The following is a 27,903-nucleotide window of genomic DNA, read 5'->3' as shown; positions in this document are numbered from 1 at the left end:
GCAGGCGGGGAGGGGTGGGATGTGATGTCCCACCTCTTCCTCATTTGATGTGGGCTGACAGTCATCCTCCTCCTCCAGCACGTCGTCCCTCACTGCGCAATGCTTTGGAGGACGCAGCAGGCCACCACAATGCGGCAACCCTCCCAGTGCTATACTGGAGGGCACCTCCAGAGGGGGGTCCAGGCACCTGAACTGCTCGGTCACGTCCCTGGTCGCTGCATGAGCGTCATTGTAGCGGGTCTCGCATCGGTCTGTGGCATCCAGATAGGTGTCGTTAGCCATGACCACAGCGGATAACACCCGTCACCCAGGCGCCAACCCGCCAGCTGGGGGTGCACCTCGAAGAGGCCGTGAATCGTCAAGTGTGCCAGGATGAAGGCATGTTGCACACTTCCCGGGTATCGGTTGCAGATGTGCATGATGCACATCTGATGGTCACATATCAGCTGCATGTTCATTGAGTGGAACCCCTTTCGATTTGTGACGATCAGCCTATCATCAGCATGTGCCTGTTGGACGACATGCATCCCGTCAATCACCGCCCGGACCTGGGGCATCCCGGCGATGGCAGCGAATCCTGCTGCCTGGGCATCCTGGTAGGCTTGGTCCAACTTGAATTGGATGTATTGAGCCGCCTGGACGTATAGGGCCTCTGTGACGCTGCGGATGCACCTGTGCACCGAGCTCTGAGAGATTCTGAACAGTTCCCCACTTAGCGCATGGAAGGACCCTGTGGTGCAGAAGTCAGGGCGACATCACCATGACGGCCACTGGAATAAGATGCCCTCCCCCATTGCCCCACAATGCAGATATGTCGCTCTGTCCCCTTGCTCAGCCGGAATCATCGATGGCATGCCCGGTCCGGCAGGTCCTCGAATGACTGACGCTGCCGATACATGCAGACGGAGAATCCCGTCCAGGGTCTTTACTTGGGAGAGGAGAAGAGAGAACCTTACTGCTTCATTGGCATCTTTTCCAGACTACTCACCCCACTGTCTTTAGCAGCTTGTGTTAAATAGATTTTTAAATGGTTACTTCAATCACATGACCTTTCAGAAGCAGTTTGTTTATCTGAACCAATGGTTATTTTTGTTTCATGGCCAGGGGGTGAGTAGATACTGTCATGTCCCAGCCATTAATCACCTGAATGAGTCATTGTCCACCTTGATGAGATAGGAAGACATATTTCCAGAGACCATTGTTCCAGCAGACTTTCTTTGACTGCTGGCTTATGGAAATGCAAATACTACGTCCAGTACATTTCAGTAAATCCCTTTGAAGTGGTCCTTGGCATCCTTCAGTGGGTGTTTTTGGATGTTTGAATTGAAATTCACAGTGGAACTTTCCAGAAGCTGGACAACTTGCCATACCAGATGTCAGGTGATTTGTAGCAGTCAGCTTTAGTCAGTATATTTTCTTGTCTTTAAAACGTCCTCTTTAATCAGTCCAATGTATATTTGGTCAGTCGCTGAAATTACAGATTAATATCACTCATATCACAACAGCGTGACAGATACCACAAAGTGCTTTACAGCCAAATACGTATTTTTAAAATGTGCATGCTGCTGTAAACTAAGCAAATCTACTAATGATGGTGAAAATGGCATTGGAATTGGAGCAGGAAGAGAGCGCTAGGAAGAGTTCCTCAATCTTTCGGCCACTCCCACCATCCCATTCGTATCAGGTGGAACAAGTTAGAAATTGTCATTAAGTCTGAAATAAGCTATGCATGTCTAAAGTTCTGTACAAATGGCAATCTACTGTGAAATGAAACTGTTTTACAACAACACAGTGGAATATTTGCCCATGAAATTAAGTGAATTACATAATTGATAATGGGGCTGTATTTCATTATAATCCATCTTTCTGACTCCAAATCTACTGAAGTAGACTCAAATTAATACTACTCTTGCAGCATATCGCATGAAAACAAGCAACTAAAGAAACAGTGTGGACATGTGCAGGTTTGCAGCAATGAACCAACCCACTTGTCTCTGTTTTGAGCATCTCGTACTCGACTTTTGGCTGTTCACTCTTTATCGTGTTTTCGCTACAGCCAATAAATTTCTTGCACCTCATTATATTTGCTGCTGCCAATATCATTTTTTTCTTAGAACATTGAATTGTGTTTAATAGCTAACTTTGGCCCAGATTGCTTTGTTAGTTAGCATTCATATAAATAGAGCTGTGGTCTGTATAAAGCATATCCACTTGTCAACTCTGAACTGTGGTTAATTACTTTTTGTAGCAATTTGGCATTTGCAATATGCAATTATATTTGTCAATGTTAGTGGCGGAGTAAAAGTACAATGTTAGTGGCAAAGGGCAGCGCGGTAGCACAGTGGTTAGCACTGTTGCTTCACACTGTCAGGGTCCCAGATTCGATTCCTGGCTTGGGTCACTGTCTGCGTGGGGTCTGCATGTTCTCCCTGTGTCTGCGTGGGTTTCCTTCGGGTGCTCTGGTTTCCTCCCACAAATCCCAAAAGGCGTGCTGTTAGGTGAATTGGACATTCTGAATTCTCCCTCTGTGTATTTGAACAGGTGCCGGAATGTGGCGACTAGGGGCTTTTCACAGAAACTTCATTGCAGTGTTAATGTAAGCATACTTATGACAATAAAGATTATTATTATAAGTGAAGGATCTTTGCTCAATCGCTGATATTTGAATATTTAAAGATGAAAGCAGTTTACTTCTGTGTTTATTAATTTGTAGATGTGATGTTGGGAATTTTATTGGCTATTTGGAGATGGGCTGGGAGGCAAGAGGGGTGCTGAAATGGCAATGAATAAGATCAGGAGGGAATCTCCAAATGTTTCTGCCCACAGGGGAACAGCAGCGGTTCTGGTGTCCACCAATTGGAGGCTGTTGATCAATTAATTGGCTGATAGAGCCAATGGAACCTGAGGAAGGAGCTGTGCTCCGAAAGCCAGTGATTCGAAACAAACCTGTTGGACTTTAAACTGGTGTTGTAAGACTAGGGCCAGGGTCCCAGGTTCGATTCCCAGCTTAGGTCACGTTCTCCCCGTGTCTGCATGGGTTTCCTCCGGATGCTCCCGTTTCCTCCCACAGTCCTAAAGATTGTGCGAGTTAGGTGGATTGGCCATGATAAATTGCCCTCAGTGGCCAAAAAGGTTAAGTGGGGTTACTGGGTTATGGGGATAGGGTGGAGGTGTGGGCTTGGGTAGGGTGCTCTTTCCAAGGGCTGGTGCAGACTTGATGGGCCGAATGGCCTCCATCAGCAATATAAATTCTATAAAATTCTATGACTCTTTACTGTGCTCACCACAGTCCATGCCAGCATCTCCACAGCATGGCCTATAGATGGATATTAAATTGGGCATGAGGGATTTGACTAGTGATGGAACCCCCTTCTTTGTTCACTTTGGAAGGATGAACATAAAAAGCAGATTATTACTAAAATTGGGAACAACTGCAGAATTCCAAGGTGCAAAGGGATCTAGATGTTCTCATGCATGAGTCACAATGTTGTTTTGCAGGTAAAGTGTAATATCCCCTATGAGGCCCATGTGGATACCCAGATTGATCTCCCTGTGGCTTGATCTAGGACAAAGCAGCCTGCTTGATTGGTGTCCTTTCCACAAACATTCACTCCTTCCACCACTAACACAAAGGAGCAGCAACGTGTACCATCTGCAAGATGCACTGCAGGAATTCACCAAGATTCCTTTGGAAGCACTGAGAATTTGTGGCTCACCCATATTCAGAGCTGCTCAACCTTCTGGACTGAGGATACATGATGTACTCTTGTGAACCGATCAAAAATAGCTTGACAATTTTTTCCCCCCAGCAGCTACTCATGACAATTAATAGCTTGCACTGAATATAGAAAAGGACCTTTGAATTAACTCGGATTCTGAATCCTGCAGCAAGTAACACGCCTCCCGACTTCCCACAGCCAGTCCACCATTTGCAAGGAACAAGTCAGGAGTATGATGGATGAGTGCAGCTCCAATAACACTTGAGAAGCTCAACACCAAAGCAGCCGGCTTAATTGGCACCCCATTCACAAATGTCTACTCCCTCCACTATTGACTCACAGTAACAGTGTGTATCAGCTACCAGAGGCACTGCAAGAACCAACCAAGGCTCCTTCAGACAGCACTTTTGAAACCCTGACCACTACCCTCAAGGACAAGGGCAGCAGACACATAGGAACACCATGTTCCCCTCCAAGCCACTCACCCCATCCTAACTTGGAAATATATTGCCGTTCATTCACTGTCGCTGGGCCAGAATCCTGGAACTCCCTCCCTAATAGCGAGTGTACCTACAGCACTCGGACTGCAGCAGTTCAAGAAGGTAGTTCACCAGCACCTTTGCAAGGGCAATTAGGGTGGGCAACAAATGCTCAAAAAGCCAGTGAAGCCCAAACTCATAAAATTTAATTAAAAGAATTGCCTTGACATTGTAGACGTGAAAAGAGTGTTTCCTATTATGGGTGAGTCCAGAATTAGGGGGCATGATCATGATCTTATTGAATTGCAGCGAAGGTTCGAGGGGCTGAATGGTTTATTTCTGCTTCTATTTTATATGTTCACACATTCAGTCAGCCTCCCGTAAGCTTCCCGAGGGAAGAGTCTTCCTTTTCAGAGTCCCATGGTCCAAGGAGGGGTCGCAGTTCCGACACCACTGCTAGAGGATTGCTCCGATTGCTGGGGTCTCTCTTCCCAGGAACTCATACCAGATCTTCAGGGGAGCCTCTCCTCCTCCCTGTAGCGTCGGCAGCAGCTATCTCCATTGGTGGAGTTGCCACAGGCTATGGAGATGTCAGACCTCTGATTGAGCTCCTCTAGTAAAATTGCCATTGCATTCCTGTTGTCTATTCGCGCAGGCTCAGGAGCCAACATCAGTACCACGGCATGTCGATAGGATCCTGGTTGATGAGTCATCCCCATTACAATATTTCAATGAGACAGCTGAAAAGCAGTTAATTTTTCTTGAGGGATGTCCATTTCCTGCTAGTTAGAGGTGCTGCCACTCAAGAATTCACTTGAAGGTCCGCTTAAGCTTCTACAAGAGGTGGCACACCATTTGAATATCTCACCAACCAAAGACCATCTTAATTAATTCAGTTCTAGGGCAGCACAGTGGAGCAGTGGGTTAGCCCCGCTGCCTCACGGTGCCGAGGTCCCAGGTTCGATCCAGGCTCTGGGTCGCTGTCCGTGTGGGGTTTGCACATTCTCCCTGTGTTTGTGTGGGTTTCGCCCCCACAACCTAAAAATGTTCAGGCTAGGTGGATTGGGCACGCTAAATTGCCCCTTAATTGGAAAAAATGAATTGGGTACTCTAAATTTATATTAAAAAAGAAAAATTAATTCAGTTCTATTGAGTTACAGCCCATGGAAAAGTTTTATTTACCATTATGATGGAAACACTCCTTAGAAACATAGAAAAAATAAATAAACTTCATTAATTTGTCATTTTTGATATTAGTCTAACTAGCCAGGATTAAGTTTGCATAGTTGAGAGCGGTTTTGGTGTCAACATAAAAAAACAAAGCAAATTTCTGTCTGTGGATGAATAAATTGCAATGGAGGATTAGGAGTGGAGCAGATGCTGAGCGGAAGAATCCAGAACGAGGGGGCACAGTTTTAAATAAGGGAAGCTGGATTCCCTGTTCCTGAGACTAAGGGCGGCAGTCTCTCAGTCCGGGGCTGGGCCGGAGAATCCCCGTGACCGGACCACGTTGGCCCGACGCCGACACACAATTCTCCACACAGAGGAGAATCGGCGCCATTGGCGCCAGCGTGGTTGGCGCAGCGCCGGTCGCGGGCCGCTCTACGCGGCTGGCCCACCGATTCTCGGCCCGGGATGGCCGTAGTGAAAACGCTGAATCCTGCCGGCGCCGTCCACACCTGCTCGCAGCCGGCGGGAACGCTGCATGGAAGGGTCGGGTGGCGGCCTGGCCCGCAATCAGGACCCACTGATCGACGGGCCCGCCTCTCTGGCTGGGGACCTCCTTTCCTATGCACCGGCCCCCTGCGCCATGTTGCGTCGGTACCGGCACGTTGAAGGAGGCCACAGCAAGGGCAGCACGGTGGCCTAGTGGTTAGCACAACCGCCTCACGGCGCTGAGGTCCCAGGTTCGATCCCGGCTCTGGGTCACTGTCCGTGTGGAGTTTGCACATTCTCCCCGTGTCTGCGTGGGTTTCGCCCCCACAACCCAAAAATGTGCAGAGTAGGTGGATTGGCCACACTAAATTGCCCCTTCATTGGAAAAAATAATTGGGTAATCTAAATTTAAAAAAAAAGAAAAAAAAAAAAAAGGAGGCCACAGCGCATGCGCGCATTGGCGCCGGCGCAACTGCGCATCCGATCCTGAGAATGGCCCGTTCACGCCGTCGTTTACGTCGGCGTGGACACTGCCGCGGGATGGGAGAATCCTGCCCTACGTGTTGATGCCAGGGCAGGATTTGTGGACTTTTACGACAGCAAAACTGCCGCCGTCCCTGGGACGATTCAACATCCGTTGAAGGAAAAGAACCAGCGCCTACGTGGAACAGGACCAGTTCCAATGAAAAGTGGTGTCTGATTTGCCAGGTCCATGATTGACACTCAGGAGGCTGACAAGCTGCAGCCACATATACACAATTCACCCCCTCATACAAACTCATGCCAGCCAACCAGATGGCACTTGTTGCGCTGGAGTGCACCCATCCCGTTGATGGGTTGGCTGGAGCCAGAAGACACCTAGGGGGATGGCCTGGGGCGACACCCATACGACCCGTGGCACTAAGTTCACAGTGGACAGTCAGCGGTGTGCACAGCCACATGGCTGTGGCAATGGTGTTACATGCCCGTCCACCCTGACCCCACAGCCCATATCCGCTATTCCCTCAGGCTTTCAGCACAACTGTCAGCACAATATGGCGATGTTGGGCGCTTTCTGTCCTCCCTCTCTCCCCTTCAGCAGCCACTGCGCCTCTTAAATGATTTTTGAAATCACAAGTGAACCTCGCTATCGGGAATTCCCCCCGGTGGAGGTGGAGAATCGTGGAGACCTGGAGAATACCAGGTCAGGCCCACTAATGATATGCAAACAGCGTTTATTGTACATGCGGAGTGGAACACATTGATGCTGCTGTCGAGACCGCAGCCATGCGGCTGTGCACACCGCTGACTTCCCACTCTGAACTCAGTGCGACTGGAGAATTGCGATTTGCAAGAACCCGGTGCCCGGCATGATTTTGGCGTCAAAACTGATTCTCCACTCAATCACCTTTCCCGATTTCGGCGTCGGCCGACAGAGAATCCCGCTCCCCCGTCTCCCAATTGAGACTGAAATTAGGAGGAATTTATTTTCCTCAAAGGATCATTAATCTTTGGAATTCTCTTCCATAGAGATTAGTGGAGACAGGGTCATTGAACATAGTCAAGGGTGAGTTGAACAGATTTTTGATTGACAATGAAGGCGAGGTTAATGGACAGGAATGAAAGTGGAGTTAAGGCTCCAATCAGACCATCCATAATCTTGCTGGATGGTGGAACAGGCTTGATGAGAAAAATGTCCAGGTCTCATAAACAATCTGGCTGAGTTTCCTAGAGTCACACATTTGCAGACTGGAAGAGAAGAGGAAACCCATCCCAGATAGATTTTCCTGTTATTGCACTTGCCATAAAGGATAGCCTGGGCACAGAAAGGAAAATTGGACATGGAGCATCATGTCTGCAATGGGAGCATGCTTTATTTGCTGTCCAGTAAATGAAGTGGACAAAGGAAATCAGACGATTCATTGTGGACGTGCAATATCCCTGCTTGATTTTCTGGGGAATCCTTCAGGCCTCTAACAATTATTGGTCATTTTAATCCTCAAGATTAGGTGGTTTGGGTCCGAGTGAACAATTAAAAAAATTAAGATGTAAACTCAACCACAACACATCCAACTTCCATTTAACTGGGAATGGTCACCAATCTACTCTCAGGAGGTCAGTCGGTCAGTGGAATCTTTTAAGGAGACTCCAACCTGAAAATGAAATGAAATGAAATGAAAATCGCTTATTGTCACGAGTAAGTTACTGTGAAAAGCCCCTAGTCGCCACATTCCGGCGCCTGTCCGGGGAGGCTGGTACGGGAATCGAACCGTGTTGCTGGCCTGCTTTAAAAGCCAGCAATTTAGCTGAGTGAGCTAAACCAGCCTCCACTCCTGCGGACTTTTCGTTGTTTTTTCACAATTTTGTCAGATTCCCCAAGGCTCGGGAAGCACAGCTTAAAAAGAGTTGAGAAGAGCTGCATCCATAAGGTAAGAGCATTTACAGCACTGCTTGTGGGTCAGGGGGAGCAGGAGTGTTTCCGCTAAGCTAAACTGGCTTACCTGCTTCCCTCTCCATGACTGGGCAAGCCCCCCACCTCCATAATCACTGACCTTCCCCAACTCCCCCCAAACACAATGATCCACATTCTGGAATGTCCTCCTGCACCAGTCCCCCATGTGAGGGCCATTAACTCCACAGTGCTCCTGACAGTGGAGCATTCCTTCATTGGAATGTCAGCCTCAATTTTACACTCATGCCTAGAGTAGGATTTTAACTCTCAACTTTCTGAGGAGAGAGTGCAACAGCCAACACACATGATTTGACTTTGATTGTTTGCTTTCCAATGGAACCGTTGCATTCCACAGAGTATTTGATGATCTCAGTGTACATCTATTCTTATAACCCTCAAACGTATTCTAGATAGTTATTCATGGAGAATCCTTTTAGAAGGGATCAACCAACACGTTAACTACTTTTATTGTGCATCTGTCACCAGAATGACAGGGAGTGGGATAGCTTGATCTTGGTTTCAGACAATGCTCGGCACAACATCGAGGGCCGAAGGGCCTGTTCTGTGCTGTACTGTTCTATGTTCTATCTTCCGTGTGTAACATTAGTTCCGTTGACACAAAGGAGAACAGAACACATTAAGCAAAAAAGGTCATGCCTTAAAAACGTACCCGAGGATGTGCCATATTTCAAGTAAGACTGGTTTTGTTTATGTCTAATGAAATGGTTCAGACACTCATGAGACAGTACCCCTTTTTCCTTCTGCTTTCTGTGAGCAACTATGAAACCAGTAAAAAAAGAAGTCTTTCGAAGTTTTTGGGTGCATTTGACCAGGTCTGTTTGATTCTGTTGTGCAATAGATCCTGCTGTCCTGCCCTGCACCATTTTCCACTGAATGCTCTCATAAGCAGCACTAGTTTGTTGCTGAAGTGATTATATTGTGTCAAAGGGTGCATCAGTTCCTCCTTTTCCATTTTAAAAACTGGTGCTGTGATAAATTATACAAAAAGGCGGCACTCAGAAAATAGATTACACATTTTCCAACTTGTGAGCCACTGCTCCAGCTGTACGCGTCAAGTGGCAGTTCAGGCAGGGAAAAAGAAAATTGGAAGGGAGACATGCTCTTCATTGCAGAGTCCAACGTCTGATTAGCTTGTCAGGAATATAAGTGGCTAATTAAACTGGCCAGAAAATGCATCAGCTCTCCTTCGAGAAGACTGGCATTTTCCAATGCATGTTTCCATTTCCTGCTTTCCCCACAATATTTTGCATGAAGAATGCAGTTCACTTCCAGAATGTTACAGAATACATAGATTAATACTCTTCATGTGGCGACTAGAGGCTTTTCACAGTAACATCAATGCAGTGTTAATGTAAGCCTACTTGTGACAATAAAGATTATTATTAACCATTGTGCTACCGTGATCTATCCAGTAAACTGAAGACAGAAAAAAGGAGACGGTTTTAAACCGCCTTTCTAAGCAATAAGGGGAGTGATTGCTAGTTCAAGTTCTTCTGACAACTTATCATCCTATTTCACTCCATCCTGCTTACCACTACCTTAACTGGTCCTTTCAGAGGTTGCAAAGGTGCCTGTCCGACACAGGTAGGAGCCTCAGTGATATGTGAAAACTGGAGGCCAATGATTTGTAATTTAAGTGTTGAACTTCCCTCCATGGGGTCTTGAGGATCGAGACTGCTTTCCCCAAGCCCCACAGGAAAATCTGGACTTCTGCTACCCCGATCTACTGCCCATCCCACAAGACACTGGGCAGAATTCTCTCACCCCAGGGCCGGGCCGAAGAATCAGGGGGACGGGCGCGAATCGCGCTATGCCGCCACAACGCCGGTCTGGCGATTCTCCGGAGAGTGGAGAATCGGCACCAATCGCGGTGTCGGTCCCCGGCGATTCTCCGCCCGGGATGGGCTGAGAGGCCGCGCAGAAAAAACTGGGACCCGCCAGCATGGTTCACACCTGCTCTTACTTGGCGGGACCTTGGCTTGGATGCATCCGGGGGCGGCCTAGTGGGGGCCGGGGGGGGGGGGGGCCGCCTCCGCTGTTGCCTGGCCCGCGATCTGGGCCTACCAATCGGCGGGCCGGCCTCTCGGGCTGGGGGCCTCTTATGTTCCACGCCGGCCCCTGTAGCCCTACGCCATGTTACATCGGGGCTGGTGCGGAGAAGGGAGCCACTGTGCATGCGTGGCAATCGCGCCGGTCCTACTGCGCATGCGCAGACCCGCTGCGTCCATCTGACGCCGGGGATCGGCAGCTGGACCGGTGTGGGGAACTCCAGTGCCATGCTGGCCCCCTGTAGGGGTCAGAATCGCTGCTCCTGAGGCCATGTTGACGCCATCGAGAAACACAACGGCGTTTACGAGGGCGTCAACACTTACCTCAGTATCACAGAATCCCGCCCCTATCTCTCGCCAATGTAACTCAGTGACAGTGAGCAGTCTCTCAAGGCACCCGTTCTTTAGCTGCTGACAGCCAGCTAATAACCTCTCTGTCTGTTTGAGGCAGGCAGTAAATGAGATCCAGGAGTTAAAAAGCAAGGGGCTCAAATTGATGCCATCAGGAGCATTTGATGTTGAATTCCACTCCCAGTTAACATCTCCATGAGTTGATATTTGACTTTTCAGTTCAGTGGAAACCATAACCGGTGTTCGCTATTGAACAGCATTTCCTGGCTCTTCTGTTGCAGCTGATTGAATGCAGGGAGAGAGTGGACGCCTCAAGTTGGAGGTGCCTTGTCAGCACTTTCAAAATATTTAGGGGAAAAAAAGTCCACAACTACCAGCCAGCCACACAGTGGCGCAGTGGTTAGCACTGCTGCCTTAGGGTGCCGAGGTCCCAGGTTCGATCCTAGCCCCAGGTCACTGTCCTTGTGCAGTTTGCACATTCTCCCCGTGTCTGCGTGGGTCTCACCCCCACAACCCAAAGATGTGTAGGGCAGGTGGATTGGCCACACTAAATTACCCCTTAATTGGAAAAAGTAATTGGGTACTCTAAACTTGTTTTTTAAAATGCAAGATCACGCTCCAAGGTGGAGGTCAGAAACCAACAAATCATCTTCTGGAGAGTGTGAAGAGAGGGACAATTTTCAATAATCCAGACACCCATCAAAACTTGTAACTAAGAAAAAGACATTAAAAATGCAGTGTTCTGGATATTAAATAATGGCTGCCATAGACAGACATACCCAAAACCTCTTGTAAAGACAACGTGTGAAGTATTTCAGGGCAAGTCTGCCAGCCACTACAGAGAGATTACAAGTGACATAAGCGGTATCAAGGGCAGCACGGTAGCATAGCGGTTAACACAATTGCTTCACAGCTCCAGGGTCCCAGGTTCGATTCCCGGCTTGGGTCACTGTCTGTGCGGAGTCTGCACGTTCTCCCCATGTGTGCGTGGGTTTCCTCCGGGTGCTCTGGTTTCCTACCACAGTCCAAAGATGTGCAGGTTAGGTGGATTGGCCATGCTAAATTGTCCTTTGTGTTCAAAATTGCCCTTAGTGTTGGATGGGGTTACTGGGTTATGGGGATAGGGTGGAGGTGTGGGTTTGGGTAGGGTGCTCTTTCCAAGAGCCGGTGCAGACTCGCTGGACCGAATGGCCTCCTTTTGCACTGTAAATTCTATAAGAAAGTCTTCACCTGAGGAAACAGGCTGAAGGCCGCTTTCTCTCCCTATCTTTTGGAATAAGAGTGTCACTTGGTTTAAACAACCAACTCTACCAGAAACCTGCCAGTGAACCTAAATCTCATAATGGCAACTTATTCTACATCTGACCGCATCTAAGAAACTAATCTGAATAGGTCAATGTTTAAAATCTACGCCTCGAGGAAAATCAAAAGGCACTTAACTGTATATCTTTTTGTCTATTTTTATTGGTGTGGGGGCGTACATACGGTACATGAGAGCTGAATGCATGATATCGCATTTGTATTATTTTTCTATGGTTTAGCGATTAATAAATTTGCTTTCGTTGATTCAAAGAATATCTTGTATGATTGGCTCCTTATTGCTGAAAACATTCCGATTTGGAAAAAGAAACACAAACCACTGTTGTGACCAACCAAGGAGGTTGAATAGAGAGGGGAGCCAGTATAGACAGACAGGAGTCAGGTTCTCTCCTGTATGACTAGGCCCATTATGACAAATGATGACTTCAAGATATCATCCCATCTTTACTTTTTAGACTGATGAAAAGACTGTTGTGCGGAATCTCCCCACAGGTGGGTTCCAGGTGATGGGGCAGGCATGCCACACAAAACATCATGTGCGGGATTCTCTGTTAGCCAACGCCAAAATCGGGAAAGGCGATTGGGTGGAGAATTGGATTTCATGCCGACATCGCAGCAGGAGCCGATTTAATGCCAATATCGCAATTCTCCAGCACCTCGAAAGTGGCATCAATGCATGTACAGTAGACATCGCTTGCATACTAATAGACACCATTTGCATGTCATTAGCGGGCCTGACCCGGTATTGTCCGGGTCCTCTGATTCTCCACCTCCAATGGGCCCAGTTCCCGACAGTTCACTTGTGCTTTTAAAAATCGTGAAACCGGCGTTGTGGCTGCTGAGGGAGAGAGGGCGTACAGAAGGTGTCCAACATCGCCATGATTTACTGACTGTTGTGCTGCTGACCGAGGCGCTTCTGCCAGGGCCGAGGGGAGTAGTGGGGGTGGCCAGGAGCATGGGCTGTGGGGTCGGGGTGGACGGGTATGGAACACCATTGCCGTAGCCAGCAAGGCAGCCATGCAGCTGCAAACACCGCTAACAGCCCACTTTGAACTTAGTGCCACAGGTACCCTCTGGCGCCAGCTGACCCATCAGCTGTACGGACGCGCTCCAGCACAACCTGTGACATCATTTTGGCTGGCATTAGTGTGTGCGGAGAGTGTAATGTGTATGTGCAGCTGCAGCTTGTCAGTCCCCTCCCCAGAGTGTCAACCACGGACCCAGCGAATCCCACACTGTTTTTCATTGGAATTGATTGTGTTCCATACAGCACCAGTGCTAGCCCCTCAATGGTAGTGGAATCCAGGTATGGCGGCAGTTTTCCTGCCGTGGAAGGAAAAGGTATGGCGGCAGTTTTCCTGCCATGGAAGTCCACAAATTCTGCATCGGCATCAACACTTGGTCTCAGAAATGGAGAATCCCACCCATTATATCTGGATTTTCCGGCCCCTCCCACCATGCAAAATGGCGTAAGCAGGACCAGAAGATCCTGCTGGCGACTAAGGTCAAGCTTCCACCACAGGAAAACACGCTGCCGTGTGTGTGTGTGTGTGTGTGTGTGGGGGGGGGCCTTCAGGGGAAGTCTGTTGTGGAGTTGAGAATATTTGAAGGGTTTTTAATGCAGTGATTGATCACCCAGCTCTGTCTTTAACAAATAAGTGACCATTAAATTGGCCAGTATTATGGAAATGTTCAGATGTATTAGAATTCTTTCTGCAGAGGACAAAGGGCTCTTATGCATTCAACAGTATTTAGAATCAGATATTAATGTGTCATCTGGACCTCATGCTTTGATTTTTAGATTAATTTAAAGCCGAAAAAGCAATTTAACTTTTGAAAAAACTGACCAGCTGGCTAGCCATGTTCCGGCAGCTTCACTTTTATTCAACTCTGTCGTGATTGTTTATGCTATTGTGCAATGAAATCTCACTCTGAATGCTTCATTAAGTTAGAATACCCACTAATGGATTAGCTCAGCAGTTTGTTTAGAAGCTATTAAGGGAACTGTGAGCTTGTTTGATTGACAATTTTATAACCATTTACTAGGATTATATGTATCTTGGAAGTTGTTTTTAAATAGTTGTTTGTTTATTTTGACAGATTCCTGAGAAGGGGAATAGTTTTTTCATGTGGAGTTGGAATGGTTTGAGTGGCAATTTATGAGCTTCTACGAGGACTAATTGGGTGGGATCTACCAGCCGCGTCACGCACGAACGGGAGTGCAATATGGCGGTAGATGCTGGGTGATGCCTCCCGCAGGCTTCTCAGCACCCAGTAGGCCTGGTGAGATTTTTTTTTCTTTAAATTTAGAGTATCCAATTATTATTCTCCAATTAAGGGGAAATTTAGCATGGCCAACTTACCTAGCCTGCAAGGGTTGTGGGAGTGAAACCCATGCAGACACAGGGAGAACGTGCAAACTCCACAAAGACAGTGACCCGCCGCCAGGATCGAACCTGGGTCCTCAGCGTTGTAGGCAGCGGTGCTAACCACCACACCACCGGGCTGCCTCATGAGATCTACCCAGATCTCACGAGGTGTCGAGATCAAGATTCCGCCCACAATGGTCATGACCAAGCCGTGCTCGCTTAGTAGGTCTTAAACCTACTAAGGCCTACTCACCTGGGCTCTACCGGCATCTAACAGCCTCCCTAGGGTGTCCTTAGCCAGGCGCCGTTCAGTACTGGTCTGTACAAATGGCAGAACAGCACCCAGGAGGTCTCCCAGGCCCCTAGGTGGTCGGGGATAGGGTGGGGTGGCCCCCTGGCCCTCTCCCTGGAACATGGGCGCTTTGGCACTGCCACCCTGGCACTGTCAAGGTGGCATTGCCAGTGTTCCCAGGTGCCAGGGTGGCATTGCCAAGGATCAGGGCCCAAGAGGGCCATGAAGAGGGTGGATGGGGTGCATGAAGGGTGGGGGGTGCACGGCACGCAAGAGGGGACCTCCTGGAGGTTCGGGGGGGGGGGGGGGGGGGGGGAGTGATGGGTGGGGATTCTGGAAGGGCAGCCAGTAATGAGGCATGAGGGGGGCCCCCAGAGACCAGCTAGCGGGGTGTCCTGACTTGGGGTGGAGGGTAATGCCCATATGTGTGGGGGTGACATTGCCCATGGGTGGGGTTGTTGGGGACCCACAAGCTCACTTAGAGATTGGGGCACCCTTTCAAAATAGCGGCCCAATTCCCGAGGAGTCAATCTGGCCAGCAAGTTCAGCTCCCCAGTGATTAAATGAATTCTAAGGGTGGGATTTACCGACCAACCCAGCCGCATAACTATCGGCGGCAGAAGCGGCTCGCCATCTGGATTTACCGACACAGCTGTTCTCAACAGTATTTTCCAGTGACTGCACTCTTCGTCGCCGGGAAACCCATGCGCCAGCGTGTGACGGGAATATCCCGCTGGAGCCAATAGATAGCGCCCAAAGTGTGGGCTAAACCAGGGTCCAAAAAAGTGACTAATGTGGTTAGATAGCGGTGGGGAACTCACCGGGAAACTCCCAGCAAAACCCGCCACAAATGACACTTAGAAACATTTCTGTTAGATCGCGCTCATTATTTTCATGTGAAATTTGAATGGGTGATTATTTATTTATTTTGATGGTTTTCTATAATCCAGACGCAAACCAAAGATATATGGTTGTATTGATTGGAGAAACAGGCTTGATGGGCCATATGGTCTACTTGTGCTCCTGTCTGGTGTCTTATGAGTTCTGACAATAGTGGAAACTGGGTGAGTGGGTATGGAGAATGCATGGTGGGTATGGTGGGGATTTGGGGCATGAAGGACACATGGGTTGCATGCAGGGGGTATGGTGGTTGGGGAGATGGCAGTGGCGTGCGGCGAGAATTAGAGAACCCTACAGTCATGAATAAGACTGGGCTGATGCCCCAGTGAACTGAGGCAGGTCTTCTAACCTGCCAGCCTGGGCATCTACCCACCTCCCCTTCCCGCCTCGGGCCTGCCACAGGAGGCAGCGGACTCAACTCCAGCCTGATCCCAACTCTGAGGGGAGGAAAAACATGTTAGTTGGGAATGCATTGTCAGAAAATGGCCCGACTCGCGATTACCGACCCAAAACGGGCCCTACGTTTCCACCATTAACAAGTTAGCTCTGTTAAACACAAGGGCCGCTTGTGAGATTTTAGCTTCACGTTCATGTGGCTGGATATTTCTTCACCATCGAGAGGCATAGATCAACCAAACTTGGCTGGCCCCTCTGGCAATTACAGCTGATTAATATGGCACCCCAGTGTGTGACGCAGACCACTATACAACACTGAATTGTCCGTGAGGCACCCTGGGAATTCTGTCATGTGTTCAGAATGCATTAAAGTGAGACTGAGATGGTCAATTCAAGGAAAATCCATATGATGTCTGTTACTACCACTGCCACATCAGGGCAGTGACCTATTAAAAAAAAAAGCCATTTTTAACAACTTGCCAGATATGAAAATGATTGAAAATGTTTCAGAGTGTTGCACAACGTATGGAAAACAAGGACAAGGATTGAGAAGGTTCCAGGGCTTACCTTGGCAGAGAGTCGAACAGGCAGCAGAAATGCTCTCCACAATGTCAAGGCCTGAAACATAAAGAAAATTAAATAACACACCAGCCACCTATGGTGAGGAAATGGTTACAATTAATTAAAACAGCTTTTTGACGTGCAAAATATATCACAAATACAAAAAATGATGTACAGGAATAAAGCCAATTGTCCCATCCAGCCTATGCCACACAGTTGTACTATCTTATGAATCATGATGCATTCACTCTATACCCACTGTCCTGGGAAATGTTAATATTAGATCAAAACCCAAGTTCCTCTCCAACTTTTCCATACTTTTATTCCAATTCTCTTCTTGCACAGAGCAGTGGCTGACTTTAGTCTGTTTCCATAGCTAGTAATGACCAGAACAGGGTTGATGATCTGCCACCGAGAGCTTAGAGCTTGACGGGCGCCACTCCACATCAAGCGCGGCCGACGAGTTTATCCCATTCCTATCGCCAGTCATTGCCACGAGCTTCCTCTTTAAGGAGAGTTAGCCAGGATTGTGGGACTATTATTTTCAAGAAGCAGAGACTGTGCTACTGGACTGCTCAGATGACAGGGGATGAAGCACAAACTCACAAATGGGGAACTGGTTACTTCATGTTTATGTACAGCTTCAATGCTTACTTTATCTTAGCCAGGAAAGTTCTCAGCTGAAGAGCACCATCTAATACTCTACTTTTGAAATACTTCTTTAGCAGTTTATAGACTTAGCTGAAACTCTGATTAAGTGCTTAACTCACTCCCTTCTATTGGTGTTCTTTTTATTGTTCGTCTGTTATTGGGTGTTCAGTTTTTTCAGTCAGTTTTGCCATTTAACCTGTGGGGCTCATTTGAGAGATGGGTGAATTGCATGAATGTTATCACATTGAAAGGAGCACTGGCGATGAAGTAAAATGGATGATATTGATTCAGCTGCCTGTTATGCAACACTCCATTTTTAATTCCAAGTTGGGCCCTGAAATGTTGCCAGAGTGCACTCCTGATCCAGGTCTGGCAAACTCCCAAAAAACAGTGCAGGTGTTCGGGTGCTAGGCTGCTCCCCCAACCTCGACAAAAATTAAAAATCACAGGCGGGGTGGGGTTGAGGAATCGGGAAAACGGTGCAACAAAATAAGACCAATCACAAGGCCTCAAATTATTTTTGAAGTGGACTTAACCAACCAATGTACCACAAAAAACAACTTGTAGAATTTTTCAGCACCAGAATAATTCACTTCAATATTTCACGGAACATCATCACATTAGCCCAGAGAACCATTCTGTACGGAATGACTTTGACGTTTAATCCAATTCAGGAACTGAAAATGCTCTCATCATATTGAGTAACATCTTTAGCAGTTTATAGACTTAGCTGAAACTCTGTGATTAAGTATATAAGCAGGAGTTGGGGAAGAGGGGGTGTTAAAGCCCAATTATGCATCCTCAGAAGAGGAAGAGGCCATTTTAGTCCCAGGATTGTTTGAGAAGGAGGAGAGGGGCAGGGGATTGGGAGAGTTTTAACTAAACTAGCTTGTAGGCTCTGAGTCCAAGCTCAGGAATTCAGATTGAAATGTATAGGAAAGTTTAATTTTCGTACTTATAGTTAGCTGTCGTTTAGTTATTTATTTTCAATTCTCTTCTCGCGCTTAGCGACACACTAAGGCAGACTTTCATCTGTTTCCAAAGCTAGTAATCCCCAGAACAGGTCACTAGTCTGTCACCAGAGGGTTATAGCTTCAGGGTCGACACTCCATATAGTTTAGTAATGGCATTAGTCAAATAATCAAAGTATGGCAACTCTGATGCTCGATCAATGACTCCAGAAGTGAGATTGGATGACAATTGAAGGCTTTATTGGACTAGATGTTTCCGCCAGCAGCGCAGGTACAGAATGCAGCTGCTAGGGAGACACAGGCTCTTATACTCCGCCTTACTGGGCGGAACCAGCAGGCAGACTTCACCAATGATATTGCTGTCTCAGGTACCTCCCACACCAATGGTCTTACAGCATCAACCTGGGTACCGTAATACCCCTAATACCGACTACCATAAACTCCATATGATTTTATGCTGAATTCTGGGATACCAGCTCATTTGGTCTTAACAATACTATGGCAAAGCCGTTTTCTCAACAAAATCACATTGGTAAACACTTATTTTAATGAAGGTCGATGGGACATACCAATACCTCCAGATCAATTAATCCATGTTCCCAGACATTGCATGCCATCTCATCGCAAATAAAAGCAGACATTAAAATTATTCTCACTTATTATACTCTAAATATTATATCTTAAGTACTACCCACTTTATTTGTTTCAAGGTTATCAGCAACTTTACCTCGCTATCCTTTGTTTCAAAACTAATTCATTCCAAGTAACCACAGAGAGAAATGGCCTCTAAAAGCAGTCACTGATAGGGATCTGCTTTAATACCAATTAAATGAGGTCTGAGACAATGAGCTCAAGATATGAATCATGGGGCATATTTTCCTCACCCTGAACAAATGGGCAAGGAAGATATCATGATCATAGCAAGAAGTAACAGAGACAAACTTTAAAGAGAGGGATCATCCAAATGTATTTTGCACCTTTAAAAGGCGAATCAGGGGACAATGGCCAATTAAATCAATGGATGACCAACACCTTTGGGAAACCAGTCAGAAGTTGACCATGCATCCCTTAAGCCAATAAGGTAATCATATCGCCTCATTTAGGGTAGTCAGAATGGAATAACCTCATTGATCATGCTGGGGGTTGAGGCTTGGCAAGAGTTAACAAGCAGCAGTTTTCATTCACCAGGTTGCGCAGCAAGTTTGAAACTGAAGAGTCTGCTGTCTCCAGGGAAGCAGAAGTTACGGGGAGAGAACCGAGACTAAGTGTCAACCAGTGCACAGGGCTGAACCGGAAAGCAAGGGCTGTAGTACATTTGCAAGACCTGCCCAGATTGAGAAGTATTAATACACAACTTATTAAAAGTTTCCTGAGTTATTTCACCAAACTGACTCCTGTTGCCTATATGGTTAAAGTATCAAATGAACAGAATTGCAATTTAAATTCAAATGATACAGAGCACTTACTAATGGGGTTGGCAATAAATATGGCCTTGACAGTTCCACACACGTCCTACAAACAAATAATAAAAGAAAGGTAATGTTTGAAGTCAAAATAACCCTGTAGTGTCAGAAAATGACAGTGTATATTTTAGTGGATTATATGAATAATCACTAATCAAATGGTTTATGGCATTGGCTTCCTAGACTGCCTATTGGCAGCATCTGTAGCATAGTCATTCTAAATGTAGAATCCAGGTTCTGCCTAAAATGCATGGGGATTTTGTAGTAGTCAATATTGTCACTTGAGATACTAGGCCTTGCAAAGGAAACTGAGATTCTCTTAGTTTTGTAAAACAAAAAGATACTGTGTTGCAAATGCAAGAAACCTAGAGATGGCCTACTTTCAAGAACATACTTAATGACCTAGATATTAATGTGGCAGTAGTATGTTTTTGATTATGCACACTTTCAGCAAAGTAATACTTCTTCCATTGCAATGTATATATTAAGAAGCAAGTTAAATTTGTTGTTGCAAGTGTGAAGACTACTCACTTAGGTCTATGAATATGTTGTTTGCTCAACCAATCTTTACTATATAAGGGTACATCTGAGGAGGAAGTAGGATCATAGGTTGGAGCGGAACTTGCACCCCTTACTTTTATCATCACACCATCACTTCCTGACCCCTGTGAAATGGCACGCTCAGGAAACAGATTAATTTCTCCACTGTTTGAAGTACAGCACACAGTGCTCTTTTTACTGTGGGTATATTCCACCTTTCCCATTTGTGACAATACAGGGGTCTTGCAGCCTCAATATTGAAGAGACAAGGTTCCATTAAAGTTTCATAATTAAGCAGCAATATGCTGGCTTCAAGAAACTGCCATTTCAGAATTAATAAGGATAATTAAAAGATTTTTTTTTTAAATTGACACTTTACTGCCATAAGTCTCTGGTACATTGCTTACCTTCAATTAATTCCAAAGTATTAAATTCTGTTGATGTGCAAGACCTTTGCATTGGGGGAAATGGTGGCGGAGGGAAATCATCGTCTTTTATAATGCGTTATTCTCGATTGGGTAGAATTATCCATTGAAACTGTTGACACAAGCATCTAACTACACTTTGAATAAACGAGTATCTCCTGAATTCCTTTGGGGATTTTTGAATGGCCCACAAGTGGAGACATCTATGGTCTACCCTATTGGAGACATCTATGGTCTACCCTATTGGAGACATCTATGGTCTACCCTATTGGAGACATCTATGGTCTACCCTATTGGAGACATCTATGATCTACCCTATTGGAGACATCTATGATCTACCCTATTGGAGACATCTATGGTCTACCCTATTGGAGACATCTATGGTCTACCCTATTGGAGACATCTATGATCTACCCTATTGGAGACATCTATGGTCTACCTATTGGACTCCGTCACATTTTAAAGACCTCCACCATGTCACTGCTGTGCCTTCTCTTTTTCTAGAGGGAAGAGTTTCAGCCTTTTCTGGTAATTTTAATCTTTCTTTGTAAATAATTTATGTTCCTTATCCAATGTCTCTTATTTTTATAAAACGGGGACCAAAACTGTCCACTGTGTGGCTAATCAAGGAGCGTGATTCAGCGGACTTAAGTCCGCTTTCAGTGCTGCAGCACCAAGCATCACTCCGTTTTTCAACGGCTTTACAACGTTCCCTGCTGAAGCCCCTTATCCAACACGAGTAGTGTTTTATAGTCATGTGTTTCTCGCTGCTGTGAGTGCCGGGAAACACACAACTAAACGCACTGCCGATGGGACTTTGTTCCCTTTTAGTAAAATCGAGGCCATAGTGGGGTTAGATAGCGGTGGGGAACTCACCCACAGAGCGTCGGTGGGAAACTCCTGGAAAAGCCTGCCACAAATGACACTTGGAAACTTTTCCATTCGGGAAGTGTCATTTTGGGTGCGATCTACTGGCTGTTCACGCCAGCAGGATATTCCGGTCCCATGCCGGGTTTCCTGGCAACGTGGGGTGCAGTCACCAGGAAATCCAGTTGACAACGGCAGGGTCAGTAAATCCCGCTGGTGAGTCGCCTCCACACCTGGTGCATTGGTCAGTAAATCCAGCCTTTTGGGTGAGTTTGGCAGGGGGTTTTTGCACTGACTTTATGGGTCAGATCCGGGTCTGGATTCACCTACACTTAGGGTGAGATTTAATGGCTGCTTTGCGCTTATGCGAGAACGTGATGAGCCGTTAGATCGCAGGAGAAGTCAAAATCAAGAACTGCGCCGGGCGCCGATCTGTTTGTGATCTAACCGGCCCACCCCCATTGGCTAAATCAGGATCCGCCATAGCATGCCGAGAAACCAATAATCACTACTTAAGGTCAATCTCCATGCAATTAACGGGAGCGACCCCCCCATGAAACGGGCTCCCGTGATCTAACAGAATCCCCAGCGAATGGTCACACAGGCGCTGATTAGTACTCCATTTTAAAATCGTGTAGCTGGCGAAAGGGCTGCTGCCGGGACCCGTGGATCTTCGTTCCCGGGCAATGAGTCTGAAGGCAATGTCGTTGCTGCCCTGGTGCTCGGAGAGGCTTGGGGGAGCCCTTGGGGGGGGGGAGGTTTGGGGGCAGACTCATTATGGGTGGGTGGCCATCGGGGGGGGGAGGGCAGAGCAGAGGGGTGGCCGCCCATGATCTGACTGGAGGGGAGGGGGGGGGGGGGGGGGAATGGATGCCTCAGCGCCCATGGGTGCGCCATGCCATCCCTTGAATAATGTTCCTGTTCCCGGGGCAGCCCCCAACGACCACCCATAATTCTCACTGACTGCGGGGGGCTCTGGCTGCGTGGCTGAAGGCTATTGCTAATTGGGATTTGTAATTAGGGGAGCACTTCACACATCCCAAGTGGATCCCATGGGGTGGGCGAGACATGTAGCATGTGGGAGTTATTGCCTAGCATCCCAATCAGACTATAATGCCTGGACACTGTGCCTGAACACTGCAGGAGGCAAGATCACAGATGCAGTGGCCAACATCCAAATCCCCAGGGGCTGGACCGGGGATATTTCAGTGATCAGAGGGTGGGGATGTGTACAGGGGAGGGGACCAGAGCCCGGTCCAGATAACGTTTCATGCTGGTGTCTTGGGCTACAGGATGTGGGGTTGGGTGACCAGGGACCCCCGCTGCGGCCGGGGGTGCATGGGCAGGACGGGTTGGATGGCAGGGGATGTGTGTGTGTGTGGGGAGGGGGAGGAACAATGGGTGAATGGAGGTTCCTGGTGTTGGGGAGACTGCTGGTGGTCAGTCTCTCACCCTTTCCAATGCTTCACAGGTATATATGCAATGGACGATGGATGATTCTCACCCACAAAAAGTGTGAATCTCATATTAATAAATTTAAATTATTAGCATGCCCCCCTTGCCAAATGACACTCCTTTCAGTAAACATGCAAGCCTCACTGACGTGAGTTTACAACAGGTTTGGCCATGCATGAGGCCATTGAGGGGATCCCTCCAGGGAGTGGGTAGAGGGACATGCCCAGGCCGTGCCCCAGCACTGCCCCCCTGTCCTGGGGACATGCCAGGAGCAGACTCTAGTTTGGGGGGGGGGGGGGGGGGGGGGGGGTTTGTGATGTGTGGTGGGTGGAGTGGAGAGCTGGCACTGAGGGGGGTTTACCAATGATGAATATCGGGGTGGGGCAGGGGGGAAGCGGGGGAGGATTTGCCGACGATGAATGTTGGGGGGGCGGGGGGGGGCGGCGGTGCTGGGAGAGTGCCCAATTCTTCCATGATAATGGGAGCTGGGGGTGTGGGGTGTGCAACGCCACAGCACTTGAGCCGGTTCCTGGCTCTGGGGCCCCATCCCGTTAGAGTGACAACGTGAACCACACCACTTTTTGTTTTGGCAAAAAAGTTCATGATTCTGTGAGAAAACTAGTCTGTGCAACTGGAGAGCACAGCCAGTTTTGTGTTTGAGCCTGACACTTTGCTAAATTCTGGTGAGATTCTGCCCTGTGTGACCATTAACATGTAGGCTGCTTCATTCTCGGATCGAAATAGATGTTTTCAGTGATTTGCCACTGAGCATTGATATTCAGAATGAAATACTAACCCGATCTTTTAATACCCTGGGTGCCCCATTTAACTTATGAAAACATTAACTGTATGAGATCCATTGAATAAATATCTGCCAATGAACTATGAATGGTATAAATTTGTTTCAGAAAGCATTCTTAAAATGAATGTGAAGTTAAAATACTTTTAAGTATTAATTTAATTACAGGAAACATAATTTAGTGGTTGCTTAAAATGTCTCTTTCAACAATGTGCATTCCTCAGACCCACAGCCTTGTGGTGGTGTTCCAAACCCCCTGATCGACTCCCCCAACCTTTCTTTTTTTTTAAATTTAGTGTACCCAATTATTTTTTTTCCAATTAAGGGGCAATTCAGCGTGGCCAATCCACCTACCCTGCACATCTTTGAGTTGTGAGGGTGAAACCCACGCAGACACGGGGAGAATGTGCAAACTCCACATGGACAGTAACCCAGGGCCGGGATTGGAACCTGGGTCCTCAGTGCCGCAGCCCAGTGCTAACCACTGCGCCACATGCCGCCCCTCTCCCAACCTTTCTGACTATTAGCCTGGGAACAGTTGACCAATAGGGATGGGAGAACACATGATTGGATCATTCAATCAGATTACTTCAAAAAGTACTTCCGGTGGCGGCCATGATGTGAGTGGTCGAACACAGGGCAGCTCCTGCTTGAAGGAGTAGAAAAGAGCTCTTTTTACCTGAAATCAGGTGCAACTTTGATGGAGAAGTGTAACTGAAGGTCGGAGGAGAAGCTCCCCACCCCCAGGAATGTATGACTGCTGGTTATCAAACCCGGGAGAAGAAGGTGAAGGACTTGACCAAGGAGTTGGAAGGGACCTGTGGTGTAGCAGCCAATGAAAGGGTGGTGGAGGAGGAAAGGCTAGTGCAAGCTGGAAACCCCAGATGGAACAGTTGATGGCCTTCATCAAGGAAGAGTTCCGCCAGAAGAGGAAGCAGATGCAGGAGGATCGCTCGAAGGTCATCGAAAGGGCTGTGGCACCACTGATGGGATCGATGGAGAGGCTGAAGAAAATGACCAGAAGCACAGGGGTCGCAGATCCGAGAGATTGGGAGGATGATGTTGGACCACCGCGATTGGGTGGTAGCATTGGAGGCGGAGGTGGGGCTCTTAGGAGGCAAGGCCCCTGAGGTGGACAGAGCGCACAGGTCTCTGAGGCAGAAGGCGAGAGCAGGGGAGCTGCCGCGGGCGTTGATTCTGAGGCTCCACCAGTTCGTGGAAAAGGAGAAGATTTTACAGTGGGCCAGAGAGAAGCGGAATTGCAAATGGCAGGGGAACAAGCTCCGTATATACCAGGGCATTGGAGCTGAACTGGCAAAATAGCGTGCGGGGTTCAACAAAGCCAAGGTGGCGCTGTATCGACAGCAGATCAGGTTTGGGGTGCTCTACCCGGTGAAACTATGGGTGACTTATGAAGGCTGGGAATACTATTTTGAGACCCCAGAAGTGGCCAATGTCTTTATCAAGGAGCATAAACTGATCAATTTTAGGAGAGAGAGGTGTTTGCACTTTGAAGTCATTGAGAACACAGGTAGAGTGGGAGTTGTAGGGAGACGGTTTTTTTCTTTTCCTCCAATGTGGAGGTTTTTTTCTTTTTACTGTCGGGTCGATAAAGGGTAGCGGGGTAAAAAGTTTGTAAGGGGGCAACTGCCCCCCCCCCCCCCCCCCCCCCCCCCCTCCTGCTGCCTGGGGCTGTGTTTTTTTCTTTTTGTTTGTCTTCGGGGGAGGTGACTTATGGTTCAAGATGAGTCTTTGTTTGGGTGGGGGAGGGGGTGTGATCAGCAGGGAGTACTCTTCACGGAACAGAGAGGTGAGGGCGAGGGAAGGGTGGTCAGTAGGAAGAGTAGTCACACTGGCAGATATTGCTGGTGAACAGAAATGAGGTAGGGGAGAAGATCGTGAGAGGTAGCCGCCAGTGGGGGTGCTCTGGGGGGGTGGAACGGGGGGACACGTGAGGGGATATGTGATGAGACGAGGTTGGAGAAGAAACATGGTCAGGGGCGGAGAAAGGGGCCATCTTGGATGGGCCAGGTACAGGGTGAAATTAATGGGGGTAGAGCTGAAAGGTGAGGCTGGCGGATGGTAGAGGGGAATGGGAGGCGTAAGTCCCTGGTATGGCCGATAACATGGAACGTGCGAGGCTCAATGGACCGGTGAAGAGATCTCGGGTCTTTGCGCACATAAGGAGTTTAAAAGCGGAGGTGGTCTTTCTGCAGGAGACACACCTCTGCGTAAAGGACCAGGTTAGGGTGAGGAAGGGGTGGGTGGGACAGGTTTTCAACTCTGGGTTTGATTTAAAGTCGCGGGGGGCGGTCATTTTGATGAGTAAGAAAACAGAAATTGTGAATGCGAAGGAAGTGAGGGACCTGGGTGGAAGCGATGTGATTGTGAGCGGGGTATTAGAAGGGATGCCGGTGCTATTGGTGAATGTGTAGGCACTGAATTGGGATGATGTAGGTTTTATGAGGGGGTTGCTGGCAGCAATCCTGGACTGGGCCATGCACCAGTTGATTAAGGGAGGAGATTTTAATTGTGTCCTAGAGCCGAGGGTAGATAGATCGAGCCACAGGTCAGTGGGTAGAATATGAATAGCAAAGGAGCTGGGTGGGTTTATGGAAAAGATGGGCATGGTGGGCCCGTGGCGCTTCAAGAACCCAGGGAGAAGGGAGTGTTCCTTTTTCTCACGTGCATAGGGTGTATTCAAGAATTGACTTTTTTGTGGTGAGCCGGGAAGTTTTGGTTGGGGTGGAGAGGGCAGAATACGCGGGGAAAGTAATCTCGGACCATGCACCCCACTGACTGGAGATTCAGCTTAGATCGGGGTGGGAGCAGAGGCCAGGGTGGAGGCTCGATTTGGGGTCGTTGGCAGTTAAAGGGTTTTGTGAAATGCGGTCTGTGATTAAAGATTATGTAGAATTGAGCCAAAGCGGGGAGGTGCCGGCCGCCACATTTTGGGAAGCGCTAAAAGCGGTAATCCGGCAGGAGATTATCTTGTTCAAGACACAGGGCAGCACGGTGGCCTAGTGGTTAGCACAACCGCCTCACGGCGCTGAGGTCCCAGGTTCGATCCCGGCTCTGGGTCACTGTCTGTGTGGAGTTTGCACATTCTCCCCGTGTCTGCGTGGGTTTCGCCCCCACAACCCAAAAATGTGCAGAGTAGGTGGATTGGCCACACTAAATTGCCCCTTAATTGGAAAAAATAATTGGGTAATCTAAATTTTAAAAAAAAAATCTTGTTCAAGACACATGCATTGAGAGAAATGAGGGAGGAATATTAATGGATAATGAACGAGATAGTGGAGGTAGATGGGGAGTACTTAAAGGTTCCCACCACGGAGGGAATGGTGAGGATTACACGGGCAAATTGATAAATTGACGAAGGGGAGGGTGGTAGGGCTAGGAGGGTGCAGTACGACTACGGGAAGAAGGCGAGTCAAATGTTAGCCCATCAGCTACAGAGGCAGGCCGCACCCAGGGAAATAACGAAGAAACAGACTGGTTAGGGGATGTGGTGTCAGAGTCAGGGAAGATAAACAAGGTGTTTGGGGATTACTATAAGGAGCTGTGCAGGGCAGGCCCAAGGGGGGGGGTGGAGGGGTGAAGAGGGGAACATGGGACGGTTCTTAGATGAACTGGAGGTTCCACAGTTAGACAAAGAGAAGATGTAGGCACTAAAGGAGCCCCTAGGGCTGAGGGAGGTATTGGATAGTATAAGGGGTATGAAGACCCCAGGGGCCCGATGGTTACCCGGCAGAATTCTATAAGGCCTTTGTGACGACCTGACACCACAGCTCTTGGGGGCATTTAATGAGGCGTTGGAGAAGGGGGAGCTTCTGGAGACGATGATGCAAGGAATGATCACATGAATACCAAAAAAGGGGAATGACCCAATGGAATGCGGGTCGTTTAGGCCCATATCATTGTTAAATACGGATGTGAAAGTGCTGGCTAAGTTGGTGGTGGGAAGGATGGAAGGTTGTGTCCCGAAGGTGGTTGCAGAGGACAAGACAGGTTTCGTAAAGGCACCTTTCTAGTAATATAAGGAGGCTGTGATCATGACCCCGTCGAGAGCCCTGGTACTGTAGGTAGTGCTGTCCATGGATGCGGAGAAGGCATTTGACCAGGTGGAGTGGCGGTACAACTTTGAGGTCCTGGGAAGGTTTGGGTATGGGCCGATATTTGTGCACCT

The 27,903-nt window shown here is 48.0% G+C and overlaps 1 protein-coding gene across 1 annotated transcript in view; it reads right to left on the bottom strand.

Moving 5' to 3' along the window:
• The window catches only part of carmil2 (capping protein regulator and myosin 1 linker 2), a 231,602-nt gene that overhangs the window by 175,680 nt on the left and 28,019 nt on the right, over window positions 1-27,903 (bottom strand). The window contains 1 exon segment of the mRNA XM_038805993.1: window positions 16,550-16,600. Within this exon segment, the coding sequence (XP_038661921.1) occupies window positions 16,550-16,600 (51 nt within the window).

Source organism: Scyliorhinus canicula, chromosome 9 (assembly GCF_902713615.1).
Source record: "Scyliorhinus canicula chromosome 9, sScyCan1.1, whole genome shotgun sequence".
Lineage (NCBI taxonomy): Eukaryota > Metazoa > Chordata > Chondrichthyes > Carcharhiniformes > Scyliorhinidae > Scyliorhinus > Scyliorhinus canicula.
Note: the sequence above shows the minus strand (reverse complement) of the source record. Positions and strands in the feature narration are given on the sequence as shown.